The 21,375-nt window shown below is 36.2% G+C and overlaps 2 protein-coding genes and 1 long non-coding RNA gene across 14 annotated transcripts; 1 reads left to right on the top strand and 2 right to left on the bottom strand.

The window, feature by feature from the left end:
• Positions 1-336: 336 nt before the first annotated feature.
• LOC108342650 (UPF0051 protein ABCI8, chloroplastic) lies at positions 337-6,885 on the top strand. 9 transcript variants are annotated; one of them, XR_008246454.1, is made up of 7 exons: positions 337-1,893; positions 2,533-2,742; positions 3,013-3,220; positions 3,311-3,422; positions 5,042-5,302; positions 5,407-5,640; positions 6,554-6,885. XR_008246454.1 is itself a non-coding variant. In XM_052871604.1 (3 exons), exons 1-3 carry the CDS (start codon positions 436-438, stop codon positions 3,070-3,072), a joined length of 1,728 nt encoding a protein of 575 aa, XP_052727564.1. In that variant the 5' UTR covers positions 337-435; the 3' UTR covers positions 3,073-3,603. The 9 variants fall into 9 exon arrangements, 2 of the variants coding, with proteins under 2 accessions (XP_052727564.1, XP_052727565.1); XR_008246453.1 differs by having other exon boundaries at positions 3,311-3,513; XR_008246450.1 differs by having other exon boundaries at positions 3,308-3,422.
• A 3-nt stretch (positions 6,886-6,888) lies between these two features.
• LOC128194966 (uncharacterized) lies at positions 6,889-9,398 on the bottom strand. Its single transcript, XR_008246457.1, has 3 exons — positions 9,033-9,398; positions 8,820-8,896; positions 6,889-7,166 (listed from the first exon to the last, which is right to left on the bottom strand). It is a non-coding gene; the product is annotated as an uncharacterized LOC128194966 (long non-coding RNA).
• A 535-nt stretch (positions 9,399-9,933) lies between these two features.
• On the bottom strand, positions 9,934-20,463 carry LOC108346457 (uncharacterized). 4 transcript variants are annotated; one of them, XM_052871600.1, is made up of 16 exons: positions 20,315-20,463; positions 19,527-19,833; positions 19,317-19,445; positions 19,002-19,209; positions 18,512-18,658; positions 18,009-18,083; positions 17,035-17,106; positions 16,728-16,799; positions 16,388-16,459; positions 16,199-16,270; positions 15,423-15,494; positions 14,787-14,858; positions 12,409-12,552; positions 11,547-11,618; positions 10,678-10,824; positions 9,934-10,437 (listed from the first exon to the last, which is right to left on the bottom strand). In XM_052871600.1, the coding sequence occupies exons 2-16, from the start codon at positions 19,728-19,730 to the stop codon at positions 10,253-10,255; spliced, it is 1,743 nt and encodes a 580-aa protein (XP_052727560.1). In that variant the 5' UTR covers positions 19,731-19,833; positions 20,315-20,463; the 3' UTR covers positions 9,934-10,252. The 4 variants fall into 4 exon arrangements, with proteins under 4 accessions (XP_052727560.1, XP_052727561.1, XP_052727562.1 ...); XM_052871601.1 differs by having other exon boundaries at positions 19,527-19,752; XM_052871602.1 differs by having other exon boundaries at positions 20,296-20,449.
• Positions 20,464-21,375: the final 912 nt, after the last annotated feature.

The following is a 21,375-nucleotide window of genomic DNA, read 5'->3' as shown; positions in this document are numbered from 1 at the left end:
TAATAAAAAAATATAAATTAAATTTAAAATACAAATAAAAAAATGATAATAAATTAACTAAAAATAAAAAATAAAATAATATTTTCAATATTCACTTTTAAAGTTTTAAATTTAAATTTACTGATTTTGGAAAAATTAAAGTTGCACGCTGAGGACACACCACACCCACGAGTAAGTCGGAAAGAACCAAATTTCCAATTTCCTTTAATTATCTGTGTCAAACCAGTTGATACGTAAAGATAAAAATGCAGAATGTGATATGTCTATATTAAAAATGAATTAAACTTGACTTTATAGCCTTACATAACGAAAACTGATTACTGTTACTTATAAGGCGCATGACTCTTATACTTAAATTTGATTTATTTAAAAGTAACTGAACTTTTAAAACAGTAACTTTTAAAACCCTAAACACTAACAAAACCAAACCTCATCATGCCGTCTCTTCTCCGCTGCAACGGCCTCTCCATCTCCCCCTTACCTCCGCAACCCACGCGCCACCTCAAATTTATTGTCCCTCCAACCCTAAACATCAAACCCTCAAAACCTTCGCGCCACGTTACGGTGCGCGCCGAGGTGAAGGAGACCGCCGCAACCGCCTCTTCCTCCGACGAGAAGATCCGTGAAATCCTCCGCAACCGCGACTATGTTGACAAGTTCGGATTCAGCAGAAACATCAATTCCGAGTCGATCCCTAAAGGCCTCTCCAAAGAAACTATTCGTCTGATCTCGTCCCTGAAAAAGGAACCTCAATGGATGCTGGAATTCCGCTTGAAGGCATTTGAGAAATTCCTGTCCATGAAAGTCCCTACCTGGTCCGACAACAGCTACCCTCCTATCGATTTCCAGGATATCTGCTACTACTCGGATCCCACGGCTCCCACGGCTCCCAAGAAGAACGACTGTCTGAAATCCCTCGAAGACGCCGATCCCAAGAAGAATGACTCTCTGAAATCCCTCAAAGACGCCGATCCCAAAATTCTCCTCTACTTCGAGGACCTCGGCGTTCCTCTCGACGAGCAGAAGCGTCTCGCAAACGTCGCCGTCGACGCCGTCCTCGACAGCGTCTCCATAGGCACCACCCACCGCAAAACCCTGGAGAAGGCCGGGGTCATATTCTGCTCCATCTCCGACGCTATTAAGGAGTACCCCGAGTTAGTCCGCAAGTACTTAGGGAGGGTCGTGCCCTCCGATGACAACTACTACGCCGCGTTGAACTCCGCCGTCTTCAGCGACGGTTCGTTCTGCTACATTCCCAAAGACACCAAGTGCCCGATGCAGATCTCCACCTACTTCAGAATCAACGCGCTGGAAACGGGGCAGTTTGAGCGGACTTTGATCGTTGCCGACGACAGGAGCTTTGTAGAGTATTTGGAAGGGTGCACTGCGCCGTCCTATGATCGGAACCAGCTCCACGCAGCGGTGGTGGAGTTGCACTGTGGGGAAGGGGCGGAGATAAAGTACTCCACGGTGCAGAATTGGTACGCTGGGGATGAGAATGGGAAAGGTGGGATTTACAATTTCGTGACGAAGAGAGGAGTGTGTGACGGGTCGCGGTCGAAGATATCGTGGACGCAGGTGGAGACGGGTTCTGCGATCACGTGGAAGTATCCGAGTGTTGTGTTGGAGGGAGATGATAGTGTTGGGGAGTTCTGTTCTGTTGCTTTGACGAATAACTATCAGCAGGCTGATACGGGGACCAAGATGATACACAAAGGGAAGAACACAAGGAGTAGGATTATCTCCAAGGGTATATCCGTTGGACATTCCAGGAACTGTTATAGAGGGCTGGTTCAGGTTCTGTCCAAGGCGGACAATGCGCGAAATTCATCGCAGTGTGACTCCATGCTTATTGGGGACAATGCAGCTGCCAATACCTATCCTTACATTCAGGTGTGTGGTAGCATGCCTTTTTGCTTTTTTATGTTTTGTTTGTCTTGCTGGAATGATTCTAGGTAGTTTGTTTTCATAAACAAAGTGGAATTGTGTGATTTATTGAGCTGACTTTACCTACTGGAATAGGCTTTTGTTGTAGCTGTTGGTTGGAATCAGAGAAAATGTTTATTTTTTTGTGTGGATAGAATAGGAAGGGGTGAATGCATGAGGATAAACAATAGTATAGAACTAAGGAAATCATTATTTTGGACTTCAGAATTTAAGATAGGAATTGGCCTTGATGGTATTGGAGTTTATGTCTAAGCTTGTTGTTTAATCTATCTTAACCGTTAGCAGAACCCACACTAATATATGGTCTTGTGAAACTTCACATTCAAAAGTGTCGAATCCTCAAGGAGAGGGAATGTGCCGGAGATTTAGTGTAATCAAATTAAGTAGAGAGGATTTGTAACGTTGAATCAGACTTAGACCGAGACTTTTGGTCTATCTCTTTGTTGTTGGTTTGAAAAGGAAACAGCAGGTCATCTCCACCTAATCCGAATTACTCCATTTTCTTTTGTCTTTCTTTATTTTCTCTCTGCTTCCAATCTGCCATGATACTTTTGTTTTGCTAAAGCAATCACGATTACTTTGTAGGTGAAAAATCCAACTGCAAGAATTGAACATGAAGCCAGTACATCTAAAATTGGAGAAGATCAACTGTTCTATTTTCAGCAAAGGGGAATAGACTATGAAAAAGCAATGGCCGCAATGATCTCTGGCTTTTGCCGTGATGTCTTCAATGAGCTTCCTGATGAATTTGGTTCTGAGGTGAACCAACTCATGAGCTTGAAGCTTGAGGGCTCGGTAGGTTAAACAGTTTGTTAAGCACATTATTTGGAATTTGCTCAGGCCATTTGTTCTTGAAGTTGTACAAGGCCATAGAGGTGCTGCATTCCGAAGGATGTGTACATGCTATATATAGATGTTGTCTTCAAGTTTACCACAAAAGGGCCCTCGAGCATTACCAATTTTCTACCTTAATAAGTTATCACTGTAATCCTATAATTTTGTTTTGTGGATTTACTCAGGATTACCAGTTGTTTAATATAACTCATGCTGTGTTTGCATGAACAGATTTTACTGTTCATTCGGATTTGCGAGCGACGAATAGATTACGCTGTGGTGTTCGTTTGAGCGGATAAGGAGGGATTAGCGACGATGGATTTGTGGGATGAAGTCGATTTTCGTCACTCGCATAAACGAAGAGATTTACGTGGATTGTTACGGAAAAGTCATGTGTACCCTCCACTTATTACTTGATTTATGTGTAACGTATTTTGATGTATGTGCAACCATTGGTTTTGGTTTTGATTTCGCATGTTTGTAGACTGAGAGGAAGAATGACATTGTGTGTGTTGATGGCATGAAGAAGCAATGGAATGAAGAAGCAGCTGAATCCGCGTGTGTGAGAGTCGAAGAAGATGATGAACAGTAGAAAGAGGGTGGCGTAACCGATTACAGCAGAATCGTAACCGGTTACAGTGGTATGAAGTTTTTGCTGGCATGTGTAATCGGTTACGTAAACGGGTAACTGAGTACACGGCTATCTGTATTCGGTTACTTAGGGGTATTTTGGTAATTTTCATTTCTACCAATTAAACTATTTTTTTAAATTTATCACATCAATCAAATCCTACACTAATTCTCACAAACTTTACTTCCAAATCTATTCTTAATTACTCACAAATCCACTCAAAAAAATAACTACAAATTACTCTCAAATCTACCCAAATCATTTTTCCTAAATCATCTCCTCCAATTAACCTCAAAAGAACAAAGCTTCAGTGTTTTATTAGTATTGACAGTCTATCTGTTAGTATCATAGCTTCAGCAGGTATTGATGGTACATAATCACTTCCTTTAATGAGGAAAAGACATCTCATGTTGCCATAATAAATTAATATCCCTTGTAATCTATTTCTACATTTACAGCCTGACTGTTCAGCGTTCTGTAATTCTGTCAAACCATAATATCAGAATTAGTTCTAAATAGGTAGATCCTGATGTTATACCGAAATACAAATGGAAAGTTAACAAGATGATACAATGGTAAAATAAAAATATTGGGGCCACCTTTGGCTTTAGCAAAACTCTAGAATAAATAACATCAAAATGGTCCTTGTCAGTTGTTTTTACATCAAGTTGAACAATTTCTGGGTATTTATCATCAGAGGACCAAACTGATGAGTAATGACAATGGTATCTCTGGAAGATCAAAATGGAGGTTTACTGTATTTGAAATGATAAATGCTAGAGATTAGTTTGCACACACAGAACATTTCCTTTGTTTTTTAATCTTCATTCATATTTGATCAAATGCTCTCTCTCTTTTGTTTTTATTTTTTAGGTTGAAATACGATTCCTAGTTAGGCTGGTCATTCTTTTTCAGATATTTGGTAGAAATATTGCGTACTTGAATTCATTTGGAGTATGTAAAAAGATAATAAAAATACAAAGAAAATTTATGTTGAGGTGGGAGAAATAGGATTGGAAGATAGGAAGATAGTTTGGATCAATGAGAAAATATGTGTAAATGAAAGGAAGATTCATTATAGTTTTGTTGGTAAAATGGAAATGGAGGTTAGAAACAGAAAAATAAGAATTTTGGAAGGATGTATTTGCATCTAGATATAGCTCGTGGAAGAACATAAGACTTCAAAACTCAACAAAGGAAAGGTTATGGTGGTGGAAAGATTAATAATTATTAAATATATTGACATACAACGGTTGGATTTAAAATTCATGTTACCAACAACGATGAAGGACAACGCTAAATTATTCCCATCTTTAATAAGATAACAATAATTTAAACTCTAGAAAGAAACAATCCTAAGAAAAATATGATGCAGCCATTAAAATTAAGTCAGATTTTTATAAAGGAATTTTAGCTCTGGGCCTGCAGAAGTTTGAGCGAGCAAAACTTGTGTGGAATTATGCACTCAACAGTAATGTAGAGTCATTAACATAGCCTTCCCCTGAGGTTCTCCATCTTTACAACAATGCTGAAGAAAATATGGAGAAAGTAGTGCAGATATGGGAAGAATCTGAAAAGCAGAACTTGAGTAAAATGTCTGATTCAAATTATTCTATATTGGATTTGCAGAACATGGGGTTGGATGGGGTTTTTAAAAGTATGTCCTCAGAAGAGCTTTTACAGCACAGGAGGCACATATGAGGTCTCAAATAAATCTCCTGTGGGGTACCATTCTGTACGAACTCTCAATTGTGGAGTTCAAATCAGGGCTACCTGTGTGGTATGAAACTCTTGCGGCTTCAGTTGAGAAATTTGAACTTGCAGGAGCTTCTCCAACAGATATAGCTGTAATTTTGAAGAACCACTGTTCAAATAATACTGCAGTAGATGGTATGTTTTCAAGACACTAAAAACTTTTTCACTGGCAGGTTTTGCCTTTAAAATTGACATAGCTAATACTATAGATTCATACATGTTAACTTTTTCACGGGCAGGTCTTGCCTTCAAAATTGATGAAATAGTAGAGGCATGGAAGGAGATGTACAAAGCTAAAATGTGGAAGAGTGGAGTTCCATCATTTCGTTTGGAACCCTTATTCAGAAGTTTCAAAAACTTATCATGCCTTTGAGCTTGCATGAGTTGAATATTTTCTTCGAGTACTTGAAGATTGACACGGTCAACAGTCACCAAGGCTGCTTCTGTGCCTGAAATGCTATTGTCATCAGAAGGTAACTGGTTAATTACTTATATATGTTTATTGGTGAAATGAAATAGCCAATTAGAAATGAAACCGAAGATACTTATCTTGCATATTGCAATTCACACCCCACTTTCCTGTCCAGCAAAAGCCATTTAGAAGCTTTTCATTCATTCAACGCTATACATTTCTGTAACTAAATTCAAGCAATCCTCTGCTATTATTACCCAAAAGTCAAATTGACCGCCTTGATAACTGTAAAATAATTAAATAGTTGCAATAATTGTTCAAATGCTAAAAATTCCACTTAAATTCATCACCAATAGCAACTTTTGCAATATAAGATTCACTGTATGTATGAATTGAGAACACTATTGAATAAGGAGTAGATACTTATGTCAAAAGAAAACACACTGCATATATATATATATATATATATATATATATATATATATATATATATATATATATATATATATATATATATATATATATATATATATATATATATCTGACCCCGTGACACATCTTTATAGTCTTTGGAATTTGTAACTAAACATCACAACAATGGAAATTCCATGACTAAAATCACCATGGATTTTAGATGTTTCTTATCTTATAATGAATGTTGTTATCATGAGTATACACTGCAATTTGTAGTGTTGTCGTAGTTTATGACCCTGTTTGTCTTAGTAGAGGGACCCATTATTAAATAACTAGATACATTGAAGTTCTCCAATCTGGTTCTAGAATCACATCGTGCTGTAATAATGATGATTACCATTCCACTGCAACTTAATGCTCGTAGAAAAAGCTTTAGTTATCTACATGGTTGTCATAGCTTAATTATATTATTAGTCCCCCTTGAGTTCTTTTGTGCTTACTGTGTTGATAATATGATTATCGTCATGTTTGATGACAACCTTGGTTTGTCTATGCTGCAGGTTAATCATACTGCTTTTAAAAGAATGTGGGTTCACCAATATACTTGAGATATTCTTTCAATGGTGTTTAAATTTCCAAATACACAAGGGTCTAGAAGTTCTTTACACCTTGGAAAGATGGCGTTGCAGGAATTACCTTTTACTTTAGTTTCTGCTTTTGCTCATTTTTCTCGCCCTTCATTTAGTTGGTAGATTTGTAGGATGTTAAATTTGTACCAAAAGCAAGCAGCGGGAGATGCATGTTCCTTTTTCTTGTTATTTATCGATGTGTAATCTACTCTTTCATCTTTGTTGAGGTAGTCTCTTTCTGAAAGAGTTTTCCTCCTACTATGTTAAACTTACCTGTTGTTGTGACATCCCTAAAATATGATAAAGACGTCATTAAATTATAATAATAGAAAGCAGTTGGAAACATATAACAGAGTATAAGGGATTACAGTCATCCTTACAAGTGTTATGAAGTTAACTTGAGACACTAAAGGCCTCCCAAATCAACACAAGTTTTACAGATAATAGTTTTCAAAGTTCATAATCCAAAGTACTAATATCCTAATGATACTATGATTCAGCATTCTCTTCCTCCAAGGCTTGCTCCAAGGGTTCTTTTTCACATCTGCTCTCATCCAAGTGGATGATCATCACAAGAAGAAACATACGCAAACAATATAAACATGTAAGGGTGAGCTAATTATATAAAAAACATACAATATGACAAGATGTGTATACAAGATTTAAATTGAATCAAACAAGATAACACACATCCTAACATGTTACGTTCTAAACTTGACTCGTCCGGACTTTAGAATGATAGTCGAGCTATGGTGGGTCTTGTGCTCGTGGTGGCTTATGAAACTTGGGCTCCCCCGCCCTACCACACTCACAAGGTTAGTCTGTTCCAAACCTTGAGGCATACTAGAAGCCCCCAAGACTAAGATCTCCTGTTACTCCTCATCACATGGTTCAATCCTCTTTACATGAGAAGAAAGGTCATTGGAGTTTCAGGATGACCCCCAAGATTGAGCTCCTACTTTCATTCTAAACACTAAGAATCTCACTAAGAGATCCTACATAGATGAAACTTGGTTTACAACTTGTATCATCTTACCACCACTTATAACCATACACTTTTAATATCATCCACATACTTGTTTGAACATCACATTACAGTACTATCGATACAGGGAAATACTTCACCAATCAACCACAGAACACATCAGTCAAACACAACAGAAGAGGTAATTAAAAAACCATATTCAACACTTGTCGCATAGCGCACCACCCTCGCATGGCGAGACTGGTGCTATTCGCATAGCGCACCCACTCAGGTCGCCTTGCGAATTAAGTCTGAATAAGCATCAGACTTTAGGTCTCTCGCATAGCGTACCCAGGTCGCTGTGTGAGAGTCTAGACAGAGACCAACCCTCCTTACACTCTCGCTATGCGCCCCACTTTGCCCTTCGAATTAAATGGGCAGTGGTCCCAGACCACCACCAGTCACATAGCAACAAGACTCGCTAGGCCAGTCCACAAACAGAGAGCAACACCCTCTGGTAATTCACACAGCACACCAACTCGTTCAGTAAATTACCCAGACAATGAGCACCCTCTACAGGGTCTTGCTATGCGAGACAGCTCGCATAGCGACTCTCCATTATCTGCAGAACGTGAATTCTGCAAAATCACATACTCACACCAGCTCTTACCATTTTTAGACCTCTTGGCCGACTTCTAAGGCCTCCAATTCATATTATATACTTCGTTAAACTTGCCTAGATGATTAAAAACATTACTACTACACTTCTAAAGTGACTTAGACTCAATTTTCACTCTAGAACACCAAATTCAATAACTTAAGCACCCAAAACAAATTCTAACCTTTGCAACTCGTTTTAGTCTAGTTTTATGACCCTAACAAGTCACAATTGACTTGTCTAAGATGCCCTAACATCCCCATTGTGCTAAGAACCCCTACTTCTCAAAATCACTACCTCACTTCCCTTGTACTAGCCTAAACTTCTGCCTAACTGTTAAGCTGCTCATATAAAAGTTTCTACAACAGAATCCTTACCCAGCAACACTTCATACAAGATCAATCAACAATAATCAAGTTCATTCACACACCCGCCATCACAGTTCCATCATACCCAAATGCTTAAAATCAAGAAAACAGTCCAACCACCACACCAATTCAGAATTCAACATGCGTACATATTTACAAACAAATTCAACCAAAACAAATATGAAAATTATAACTAACTCCCCTTACCTTGTGGTTACAAGTACAATACAGCTCACAACAGTAACAAGGCTTCGATAGCTACACATCCAACACCCAACAAGACCCTACAATCCATTAAAGTGGATACAACACATCTCTTAGAGCTAGAACAGACAGAGAATAAAAAAGGTGCACTACCAGTTGCATGCAACAGTAAAGTTGCATGCCCTAGATCCAAGAAGTATGGAAAAATTGACTTACCCATCTAAATGAAAATCTAATCGAATGGATAGGAAGCCCTCCTCAACTCCGTGAGCGAAAGAACACCACCTAATCGAAAATGCAACGGTTCAATTGAATGTAAGAGTAAAGAGAAGGCAGAAAAGAGAACTAAGTCTAGAGAGAGAAGGAGAGTTGGCTACTGAAATCTGAGTTAGAAAATGAAAGAACCCTTTCTAAGATCATTGTATCCTTAACTCTTTGGGTCTGGCTACCTCAATCATAAGATCCAACAGCCCTACAGTTTTCAGACTCATTTTAGTGCATTTTCTACTTAAAATGTCACAGATACATACATGTTTCTAATTTCTTTAGGAATGATTTTAATTCTGATGAATTAAAAAAAAATATTCTCTAAATATTAGTGTGATTTTTTCCCTGAAGTATGTTATTCTTATTATTTTCAAAGAATATTATGCATTGTAAAATCTTAAATATTTAACTTTTAGGTGTACTTTTAATATTAAAATATTATAAAATTAATGATTTTTGTAGTAGTTTTAAATTATAATATTATACTTTTTAATGTTGTTTTATCTATAATTTAATTATTAGTATTATCAATACACCAGTTCGATACTGTTTTCAAAACATAAGTTTTACCCAAACATCTGAGTTCAGACTTGGAAACAAATTCATCCACTTACTAGTCCATAGTTCTGAACCTAAGTGACATGCAACTTGATTAACTCATTATTAAGTTATGCGTGCTAAAAGACTGGCATCGAATAACTCATAACAAGCAGAATTCTATTTTCGCTCAGAGTTGTAATTCCAACATTGCCGTGCTCGCGGCCTGAGACATTGTATAACAATGACATAATAAAATGAATCATAAAATATGGAATGCATCCCACAAAAATCAGATATAAACATTAGTCAGTAACTAAAAGCCAGTCACAATTCATTACTTTACGGATACAGTAATGAGCATCATCACTCTGGTCCAAACATACACATACATGAGAATATGCACAGACAATATAGATAGCCCCATCAGGCATCTAAATCCAGGAGAGAAAGGGGAAAAGAAAGATATATGCACAATTATTCTTAGACGGTAAAAAACAAACATGCAAAATAGGGCATAATTACATTCTTGCATGCTAATTTTATGTACATTTTTCTTAACTATTCAAACAGTGGCCGTAAATATGTACAGATAATTGTTCACCAGATAGATAACATAATTCTCTCCTGGTTTATTCTGGCCGAAAGCTTATCAAATTTGGAAGATCAGTTGACTGAAGCTTCTTAATTTCAGAAACAGTAACCTTGCAAGACTCCAAGGTAAGACTGCGTAAATTCTTTAAAGGCTTCAGATACCGTAGTCCTCCATTGGTTATACGAGAATTTGAAACATTTAGCGACCGCAGTGCTGTCATGCCTGTATTCAGATATAAAGAAAAATAAGATTTATGGGTTAACAAGGCAAGACAAATTTGTACTTGATCCAATTACAAGGCAAGGGGAGGAAGTAAAAACCAATACAGATAATATTCTCCGTCTAATTCTCCTTTTTTTTTTCATTTTCATACTTAATTATGATTGCCTGTTTCCGCCAAACAATTATTTTTGGAAAAAGTTTATTGGACTATATAAAGCAATGAAGTGAAGCAGAAAATACCAGATATCAATTCCAAAGTTTTATCTGTCAAGTTGCAATTCTGGGACAGGTTTAGCTGTGTCAGCGAGACAATTTCTCTTATATTTTTTACGCCATCATCAGTTAATCCTCCGCCACATATTTCAAGGGATTGCAAGTTCTTGAATGCTGCAAGATGGAGAACAAAATAGGAACTAAAATTTAAGCCGGCAAGATAACAACCAGTAATCTTAGCACAGGGTTGTAAACCCGTATTTTCCCATTATTTTTAGTCAGTGCTCATTTCTAACAATACACAACAAATGAAAAAAAGGTGAGTTGGTGTAGAATGGTGTTCCCAAGTAGTACTGCCTCCATATATGGGTGTTTGCTCTCAAAGTATAGGCGTAAAGAAATGAGCATGGATTTATTGCAGATTCTACTAAGCAAATGGCGTCATTAATTAAGCTAGCTAAAAGAAGAGAAATTAAAACATACACACACATATAAAGAAACCAAATATTCTATTTTACATCAATTCTAGAGGGGAATAGGTAAAATAAGATTGCTATCAAGGTCTACAGACAGAGAAGATTCAACATCAAATTTGTAAGTATAAGTGAAAACGTCATGAAAAGTAAAGACTTCCACTAGATAGCTAGATTTTTCACCGCTTGCTTCTCCAGTTAAGCAATTTTAAATTTATTTTCTTGACTGATTACATTTTCATGAAAAAATCAAAGTGTGCGGCCCACGTGATAATCATCAAATTTCCTAAAAAGAAAATGGCAAGAACACCAATTATTACTGATGTACTTAAATTTCAAAGGTAGACTACTCAGTTATATCTTACAAATTAACAAAGTCAACTAGCAATTAGGTAGGTTAGAAAAATATACTGTTAGTCATACATCGCAAATATGCAGTTCCATGGTCTGAAATGTGTGCTCCAAAGAGATCCAATGTTACCAATCCACTCAGACCTGTTAAAGAAAATTCCAATGAGACAGCTCGAATACAAGCAAAATTAATCACATAGCCCCAAATAGAAAAGCATCAATACCCCCTACTTTTTTTAAATATTTATTTTAATATAACAAACCATCATTGACGGAGGATTTTAAGGGGCAGAAAGATGCCGTGAACCCCCAAATATTTTAAAATTCTAATTTTTTAAAATATACGTATGTAACAATGAGAATTAAATTAGGAGGATTTCCAATCTATTTTAACTCACGTCATTTATGTTTAATAAATATTAAAACATAAAATTAATTATAATAAAAAATAAAAACTGATGAAATTAATTATAATAAAAAATAAAAACTGATGTAATTACGTCAATTAAGCTCCTCTGTCAATTTCCTCTTACTTAAAACTTTCAAATTCTTTACGAATCAAATAAATCATTTGCAATATTCTGTGGCTCCAAACTCGCTAACTAAAATATAAAATTTCACCAAAAAAAAAATACAAAATTTCCTTTTCTTCAAACCCTAATATCCCATTACTGAATCTTTTTATGTTTACCAAATTTCACTATATTTCTGACATCTAAAGTTTTAAATATTCCATATCCTAAATCAATAATAAATCCCCAACTGTTTGAATAGAAAGTAAGATTTGAGGATTTCAGGTTTTAAAATTAGAGGGACCTGATTTGTCTGGAAAAAGTCTTGGGAAACTAAAATCACAAAGTCTAAACTAGAGGGATAAAGGTGTAGTTAAGCCCAAAGAAAAAAAAAGTGGATAAGTGAAAGCAAACATGCTTACCGATAAGATTTGAAAGCCCGTTGTCGGTAATCAGTCGGGTGTCCAGATTAAGTGATTTAAGTTGTGTCAACCTTGACAACCTTTTCAGGCCATTATCAGTTACTGTAGTAAATGACAGATTTAAATCTTCGAGTTTATTTAAACCTGGATAAAAGCAAGAACCACCTAATCAACACATGCATGCATTTTATGTAATGTGAGTATAGTTCTCCAACACCACACTGTGTGATGTAGATGAAACAACAAAAAACCTACACAAAATAGATAAATTTCATATTTTGACAACGTTTAGTTTAAATGAATGAAGTCCTGAAACCATATAATGTTTTGAATTAAATTAAAATCTCATAAACAGCAACCTCATCCTTGCACTGCAGGGCCAGATTGGTAACACTTACAATTTAAATTTAAAAAAAAAAAACCACTCATATTTGGGTAACTCAAGGGATTTCTAAAATTTATCTTCCAAAAGGATAATGCAACAGTATATGTTCACATTCCAAGACGGTCTCAGATTTAATGCAATAATGCTACGTTAAAGCAAACAATTTCAATTTCCTTACTAAAATCTGAAATGTACAAACTAAATAAGGGGTTATGATATTTAGAATACCTCATAGACATAGCATTAGTAAAGTCAATATTTTCTAACCATGAGTGATAGGTTTGATATAGTTTACAAAATAAGGTAGTTAGTACAGTTGTAATTAAATAACTGTAACAGACTATTATAAATAGTCTTATTAGGAGGTGACCAGGGAGTTTTTGGAGTGTTTTGAAAAGTGGAAAAGTTAGGAAAGACAGATCCTCTCGAAAGACCTTGGTGTTGTACGTGATTGTTCTGTTCTGTTACTAATAAGACATCCAAGAATTTGTCTTGGAATTCTCTAGTTAATTCTGAATACCTATCAAAGCCTCTTTCCTGGTCCTGTGGTAGCTGTGTGGGGCATGGTGAATACAAGAATGGAATCAAGATTGGATGGGTTTGAAAAGATGGTACAAGAACGAGTATCATATGCGGTTCCAACAACAAAACAGACTGATGATTCGGTCACAAATGGAAGCAATGAGGGCGGCAGAGAGAATGAGGAGAAAAGTTCGGTAGTGTCTTCCTCAAAATGCAGAAATCTGGACATCCCTGTCTTTGCAGGAGAGGAGGCCTATGGTTGAACTGACAGACTAGAAAGATATTTTCTATTGAAAGAAGTCAGGGAGGAGGAAAGAATGCAGGCTGTCATAGTTGCTTTGGAAGGGAAAAGCTTGAATTGGTTTCAGTGGTGGGAAACCTGCAATCCAAATCCTACGTGGGAGGCATTCAAGGTGGCTGTTGTCCGCAGGTTTCAATCAACTATGCTTCAAAACCCCTTTGAAATTCTGATTGGCTTGCGACAAACAGGTTTAGAGGTTTAGTGGAAGACTATATTGAGCAATTTGAACAATATGTTGGGTTCCTGAAGGGGATTCAAGAGGATTATCTGGTAGGCATCTTCTTGAATGGGTTGAAGGAGGATATCAAGGCCGAGGTTAAATTATATGAACCCACTAATCTTGCTGAATTGATGAAGCCTCAGATGGTTGAGGGAAAAATCAGAGTTACAGCAAAAGGGGGAACACTGAATCAAAACAGGAGCAATAATGTGTATAGGCCATATTCAATAACTAGAAGTTTCTCCAGAGATGTGGGAAATTCTGTTGTCGCAAGTAATCATAACAGAGGGAAAGGGGAGACCCAGACAAAACAAGTAGCATCACTAGTCACCAGGGAGGGCACATCTACCCAGCCCATGCCTCCTCCACTTACTGAAGACTATATTCTAGAAGTATATCCAGGAAAGACCACTCAAGGTGACTTAGTTCTTATCAAATGGAAACATCTTTCAGATATTGAGAGTAGTTGGGAATCTGCTGCCTGCATTCATGAAGAATTTCCAGAATTTCACCTTGAGGACAAGGTGAATCTTCATGGAGGGGTATTGATAGGTTTGATACAGTTTACAAAAGAAGTTAGTTAGTACAATTGTAATTACATAACTGTAACAGACTAATATAAATAGTCTTATTAGGAGGTGAGCAGGGAGTTTTTGGAGTGTTTTGAAAAGGGGAAAAGTTAGGAGAGACAGGTCCTCTCTTGAGTGTTGTACGTGATTGTTCTTGTTTCTTACCACATTGGTAGAACTGTTCTGTTTTGTTTTTAATAAGACATCCAAGAATCTGTCTTGGAATTCTCTAGTAAATTCTGGATACCTATCAACGAGCCATAACCAAGAATATAGTGACATATCAATAGTTTAATTTGAATTTGGTCTGCCAAAAATCTCAAATATATATATATATATATATATATATATATATATATATATAGGACTGTATCAACCAACCTGATATATACCGCAGTCCGCTATTCCCAATGTCAGTGTCCGACAGCACCAGACTTTTCAAGAGTGTGAGGCCTGAAAGAACAAATAACTAATAATTTTAAACCATAGGTGATACTTCAAATGAAATTATTAATTCCTAAATCTCATTTTCATAACCAAAATTTTTCCCCTTCAAAAAGCATTTTGATAGAACAAATTAAGGAAATTAAAATAAAAAATATAAGCAAAACTGAATTAAAACCACCAGTGATCAGACCAAGCACGTATATATATACATTTTAAACACAATGTTAAGGCTAAATGCTAGCTTAAATCCCCACGACAATTTTATAAGTGCAATTCAGATATTCAAGTTGGAATATGCAAAGTTTCACATGGATCTTACCATCTCAATATTTATTGTCTAATAAGATAGGTGGGTTTGAATAATCAAATTATGCCATTCAATCATTCAGCTGAAAATGGCATAAAGGTATAAAGCCTCAATGCCTCTTGTCAAATCGCCAGACCCAGATCAAGAAAACTTTGAGCTAGTGTTTTGAACTAGTGTGACAAATCTATTCAAACTTTGAACAATGCAATTACCATTTAAATCTAACTAAAGGAAAATGGTTAAATACTTAATATAGTGCAAACCTGTCAAATTAGCAAGCCCATCATCGCCTATCCTGCAAGAATCCAGATTCAAATACTCCAAATTTGTTAAACCTGTAAAATTAACAATGATTGATGATATTCAACATCCTAGTAGCAATAATTAGGAATATAAAAACTAGTTGTTGAAATCTCACGGGCACTTAAAAATGTTAAGAGTTGGTAGAGGCTTTAGAGACCAAATGGCCAATTTATTATGCACCTAATAATTTCCAGGTGCTTTCCAATTTTTCAGCTTCATGTGCCCATTTATATGACTTTTATTAGAAATTACAACAAGAGAGAAGGATAAGATATCATAAAAAACGGATTTTGTACAGATACTAATCACAATAATAACTCATGTACCACGCATTAATAGCGACAATAATTTTCTATGAATAATGAAAAGAGATATTTGAAGCTAAGATTAGACTTTCATACTTCCTTCATTTACAATACGTTCACTTCAAAAATTGAATTAGTTCATTAGACATCATCAGAGTTTGAAGAACTCTTCAGGAAAATTCATAATGTAGAAAAAGTTTCTCACCTCTCCTTTCGGTTTGTAACAGTCAGGACAATTTGCAGATAGAAAAACATGAAGATCACATCAAGTGTTCATGTAAAACTACTGAAAGTAAAAGGAATTAAAACGCAAAGGGAAAAAGTCTGCAGAAATAGTGTAAAAACACTAAAAAAAACGAGTTTTTATTGATTTAGAGAAGCAGCATGTGGATTAAATAGTCACTCTTATGAGATATTGATGTTTTAAGTACCTTTTAGATGAACTAAAGATGCATCGGTGATCCTGTTAAAAGCCAAGCTTAACCTCTTCAAGCTTTTAAGACCTGCAGGAAAGGGACATGCAGTAAAACCAAGAATCCAATGATTTGCCATCCTTAGAGCAAGAAGTAAGAACATGACACACTAAGTCCTCAAACTGGGTCATTTTATATCAAAATTACCAGCAATTTTCTCAAATCCATCATTGGAGAGACCACATCTGCTGAGATTTAAGCATGCCAAGGAAGCCAAGGCTGTATCAAAAAAATATTGTGTCAAAGATCTAACTAGGTGAATGTAACCATTGGAATACTAAGAAAATTAGTTTCCAAGTTCAAACATAGTCTTTGCCTTTAACAGCAGTTGATTGTGTGCTGGACTAGTGAAATCCTTAATTTTCCAAATAAAAATGACAGGAAGCTCACAATTGCAGAGTAACTTCAACAAAACAAAACAGCTGTCTAAACTTGAAAAATAAAATGAAATATCACTTCAATGAATAAATTGAGATTCGATTTTTACCATGAATAGACTCCAAGCACGCACCAGTAATATTGCATCCTTCAACATTTAATGTGGTAAGCTTCTCCAAACCTGTAAGTAGAAAGAAATACCCAGGAATGTATAATGTGGAAAACAGAATAACCTGGAGCAAACAAAGTCATGAACTTATTCAACATACTAAAACTCTACATTGATGATCGTAATGATATGATATTTTCTTTTGAGAATGGATATTGACAACTACAGCTGCGCTCATGTGCGAATAGCAGCAACAGTTATAGTGTCTTAAGACACTTGTAATTGAGGAAAAACACTGGAAATATACCTCTTAAATAGGAAATCCCAATATCAGTAATACTGCTGTTGGAAATGTGTAACTCCTTCAAATTTATAAGCTCTGAAACATTATATGCCAACAGTCAGTTCAAAAATACCAAGGCCTAGCTTCCTGATTCTAGAAGTAAAAAGAACTGATGGTAAATGCAGCAATTGATTTAAGTTGCAAAACCACATGTTTCAGTATAAACTCACGGGTATATTTTGCACGTAACTGTTGAGTTTGGGTGCAATTGTCATCCCTATTCGAAAGTTATGCATTGGTGAAGGATAGGATTTTTCAGTAGATAGTTTCACATGCATCCCCACTAACAAAACACAAAAGAAAAGTTCTAGAAATTCTTTTTATAAGAAATTTCACCCCAATCCAAGACAGGCAATCTTCCTCTAACTCGTAAATATTTACAAGTACCTCAACCCAAGGAGACAAGTGGGTGCTTAAACCAGGAACTAGTCAAATTGTAAACCTTGTGCTGTCCCATTCAACCAACCCATCAGAGTTAAAGTTTCTAGAAGTGTAAAACAAAGATTTCAGGAGAAATATTGCCATGTGCAATTTAAAAGTTTGTCTGGTGTATTCGCTGAAGAAAAATACCATATTTATCTGTGCATTTCTTAATCACCTGAGCAGGCAGACACATAATAGATAGGTTTTTGTGTAAGGATACTCTTTGGTGTTTATGATAGCTTTAAGAGGGGTTATTAATAGAGTGAGTGGAGCGCGCAGAGAAAAAAAGCACAAAAGAAAAAATATAGAAAGTCAAATTTGGAGAGCAATGTTCCCCCCACCAAGTTTTTGGTTATTTGCTAACTAGGAGTGAGAATAAATGCAAGATTTAGATTACAATGCTAAGAAAAAGCTATAACAAATGACCGAGACACCGTAATACTGCCTTTGTACAACATAAATAAACCTGAATTGCAATAACTATAATAAAAACCATATCACCTTATGATCAGTACCTGAGATAGACTTCATGTCTGAATCCGTAACACATTTACAGCATCCAATATTGAGGAACTCAAGCTTTTTCAAACCTGTATTATAGAAACACAAATTAAATCTATAACTTAGAAATTTCATAATCATGATGCATAAAAGGGAATCCTAAGTAGGATAACATTTGCTAATATCTGAATAATGAGCCCCTTAAAGAAGCTAATGAGGGTTGGGTTGACTGGTAGGTTCAAATATCCTTGACTCAAAGGTCCAGGGATCAATTCCAGTTGATGGTCCTCTATTCCCCCTGCCCCCCGCGCCTAAAACGATTAAATGAAGTAGAACTTATCATCACCAATAAGCACAGGCAAGACAACAGCAACCACCCCCATTAACCAATAATGATAAAAATCCATCATCACCTTAACTTTAAATTCATGTGAGATTGAATATAAAATATCAATTACATTAGAAATAAGTTAACTTCTTGCATATAAATGAGGCAAAAATGAAGGATAGCAGCAACCTTTAAGATGAACAAATCCACCATGAATTTCTGAACACCTCTCAAGGTCCAACTTCTCCAAATTAAATAAGTTGGAGAAAGCACGCATTCCATCAGGCTTGACACTGCTGCTCTTCCTGATACTCAAGGAATCCAAGTTTGAAAGACCTACAGAAACAAATGGCATTCTTAATTGTATATATTAATCAGAAAGAACACTTTAACTAATCCATTTGTTACCAAAAGATTCAGAACAATTAATGTTATTCCAATCATAGCGCGCAATTCCAATTTTACATAATGTTCAATCAGGATTTCTTTTCATTATTTATATTTCTTCTACAGCCATTATAACGAAAAATAACAATAATTAATCTAAGAATAATTATGCAGGTATACCACAAGCAAAGACAGAAAATTTACTTTAACTAATTTGAATGATTTCTATGTTAAAAAAAAAAACTATACGTGTTCTGGTCTGAAAAACTGATCATAAGAATAGTAACTCTACCACTTATGTGCTTGAGCCCATATTCTGAAAATTGATCACAGTAATTGAGAGTCAATGCTTGAAGGTTTGAGCAATCCTTTAGGAGTCGTAGTCCATTATCTGTCACCTGAGACCCAGAAACATCAACTGAAAGTAAAGACAACCCTTGGGAAGAGATGACATCCATCCAATTATCATCCACTCCACTATATTCACCCAGGTCAATATCCTGCCATGCAGAACAATAAATACGGTCATCTTTGTAACAAAAATTTGTAAGCAGAAAAGTGGGATCAAGGCAACGCTTCCAATTTCACCAAGCATCTAAAACAGTACCTGAAGAGCACAATCTCGGAAAGCTTCGAGAGAAGCTTCTGTCAGGCAGTGAGAATCAACCAATTCATTGAAGATCTGCTGGCTAATGTCTCTTGGAAGAATAGAAAAGGATTCGTATTTGTGAAAATCCTATCATAACTCAAAACATGTGAATCAAGTGACCATGTAAGATAAAAAATAACAAAATCAAAACAAACAAAAAACATGCACCTCCCGTATCCTATTTATGCACAAATCCATGAGAGAGGGACAGGTTCCCCCTCCAGGACATTGACATTGATTGGACTTGGAACGTAAACTCCTGGACCTCGACCATTTTATGCTGCCACTTCTACAATACCTTCCCGAAATTCCTCTATGTAAATCATCTTCCACCACGTGCTGATCTCTCTTCCTAGAGCAGATACCCCCCATCACTCAATTGCCGATAGATACCCTGCGATCACATACCCATATAAAATATGCCACAGAAAGTCAAGCTCCCATCCCACTTCAAGGATTTTCTGGTGTTGTTGGACTGAAATGGATGAACAAACACATAAAATAAATAAAACAAACCCTGTCAAACTAACCACAGTTAATGTTTCGGGAGAAAAAGTCATTGTAGAATTACTTATATTGATTATTGATCCTTGATCACGCAACCAAACCACAATTAATTTCGACCAAACAGAATAATATCAAACCCACAAAACACTAATAGTAACTTCTACGGCAACTGAAACTAATTTATTGGTACTACTACAGTGACCACCAGGAAGAGGAAAAAAAACATTGAAGAAAAAACTGCTTCAGGATCAACATGATTCCTCAGGTATTATTATTATTATTATTTAAATTGTGTTAGTGTACAGAAGCAGAGACAGAACCTCTCTTCCAGGAGAAGATAAAGTGATCTTAAAGTTTATGGATTTTTTAGCATTATTGGAAGCACAGAATACAACAAAAAACAGAAGAAGAAAAAAAGTGATAGTGTTGCCTTAGGTTTGATGAGAGACCTTTGAAACGAAAAACAGAGAGAAGATGGAGTGTGTAACAGAACGGCTACTGAGAAGGATTTTATTGAGAGAGATAGAATTAGAGAAGAGAGAAGAGAAGAGAAAAAAGGCGTGAGGAAGTGAAGCAGGAGAAAAGGAGGGTGAGAAAAGACACGTGGCAGTAGGAGCGAAGTGAGAGACTATAGAGATAAGAATAGAAGAGAAGAGTGGGTCATACTCATGCATGCGGGTCCCACGTCCGCCCCTTCCGCTCTCTCAGTCTTCCTCTTTCTTCTTTTTATTATTCCCAGAATCCCAAATAATTATCTATAATAAATTTATTTAATGTTTATAATAGTTCTTTTAAAAATATTAAAATTTTTCAATTCACAATATAGTTTTATTTGATTATAAAATTTAGGGTTAAATATATTTAGTCCTTATTCAATTTTGATGATATTTAGTTTTTATAGTTTTGAAATTCTTGCTATTAGTCTTTAAAATTGGACGGCGTTAATTTTTAGTAGATGTAATGTGATGTCAACTTTCCCGACTACTTTTAATTAACGTGGCAGTAAAGGTGTGGTGGTCGGTCAATCTCATGGGTGGTCGGCCACAATGTCTGGTGGTCGGTCGGCCTGGTGGATATTGGACAAAGATCGAACGGTATTGGGTAAAGACCGAACGGTTATGGTGACGTGTGGAGTACAATATATGAAAGACCGAACGATGTTTCGCAAAGACCAAACGGTATTGGTCAAAGACTGAACGATGTTCCGCAAAGACCAAACGGTGTTCCGCAAAGATTGAGAGGTGTTGGTCAAAGACCGAACGGTTATGGTGACGAGTGGAGTGCAATACATGAAAGACCGAACGGCGTTGGAAAAGGCCAAACAGTTATGGGCAAAGACCACCAGACCGAGTGGCCGACCACCTACCAGGCCGATCGACCATCACAACCTTTACTGTCACGTCAATTAAAAGTAATTAGGTGGCATGATACGCGGGCTGGTCGTTAGCCACGTCAAACAAAAGTTAACGTCATCCAATTTTAAGGATTAATAGTAAGAATTTCAAAACTA

This window comes from Vigna angularis, chromosome 1, assembly GCF_016808095.1.
Source record: "Vigna angularis cultivar LongXiaoDou No.4 chromosome 1, ASM1680809v1, whole genome shotgun sequence".
NCBI lineage: Eukaryota > Viridiplantae > Streptophyta > Magnoliopsida > Fabales > Fabaceae > Vigna > Vigna angularis.
This window is presented reverse-complemented; position numbering and strand designations above follow the sequence as displayed.

Coding starts and splice junctions, on each gene's coding strand:
- LOC108342650 (XM_052871604.1), top strand. CDS start 436: ATGCCGTCTCTTCTCCGCTGCAACGGCCTCTCCATCTCCCCCTTACCT. Junction 1,894..2,532: donor ATACCTATCCTTACATTCAG/GTGTGTGGTAGC, acceptor ATTACTTTGTAG/GTGAAAAATCCAACTGCAAG. Junction 2,743..3,012: donor GCTTGAAGCTTGAGGGCTCG/GTAGGTTAAACA, acceptor TTGCATGAACAG/ATTTTACTGTTCATTCGGAT.
- LOC108346457 (XM_052871600.1), bottom strand. CDS start 19,730: ATGGGGGGTATCTGCTCTAGGAAGAGAGATCAGCACGTGGTGGAAGAT. Junction 17,107..18,008: donor AGACATGAAGTCTATCTCAG/GTACTGATCATA, acceptor ATAATGTTTCAG/AGCTTATAAATTTGAAGGAG. Junction 10,438..10,677: donor AACTTTGGAATTGATATCTG/GTATTTTCTGCT, acceptor ATCTGAATACAG/GCATGACAGCACTGCGGTCG.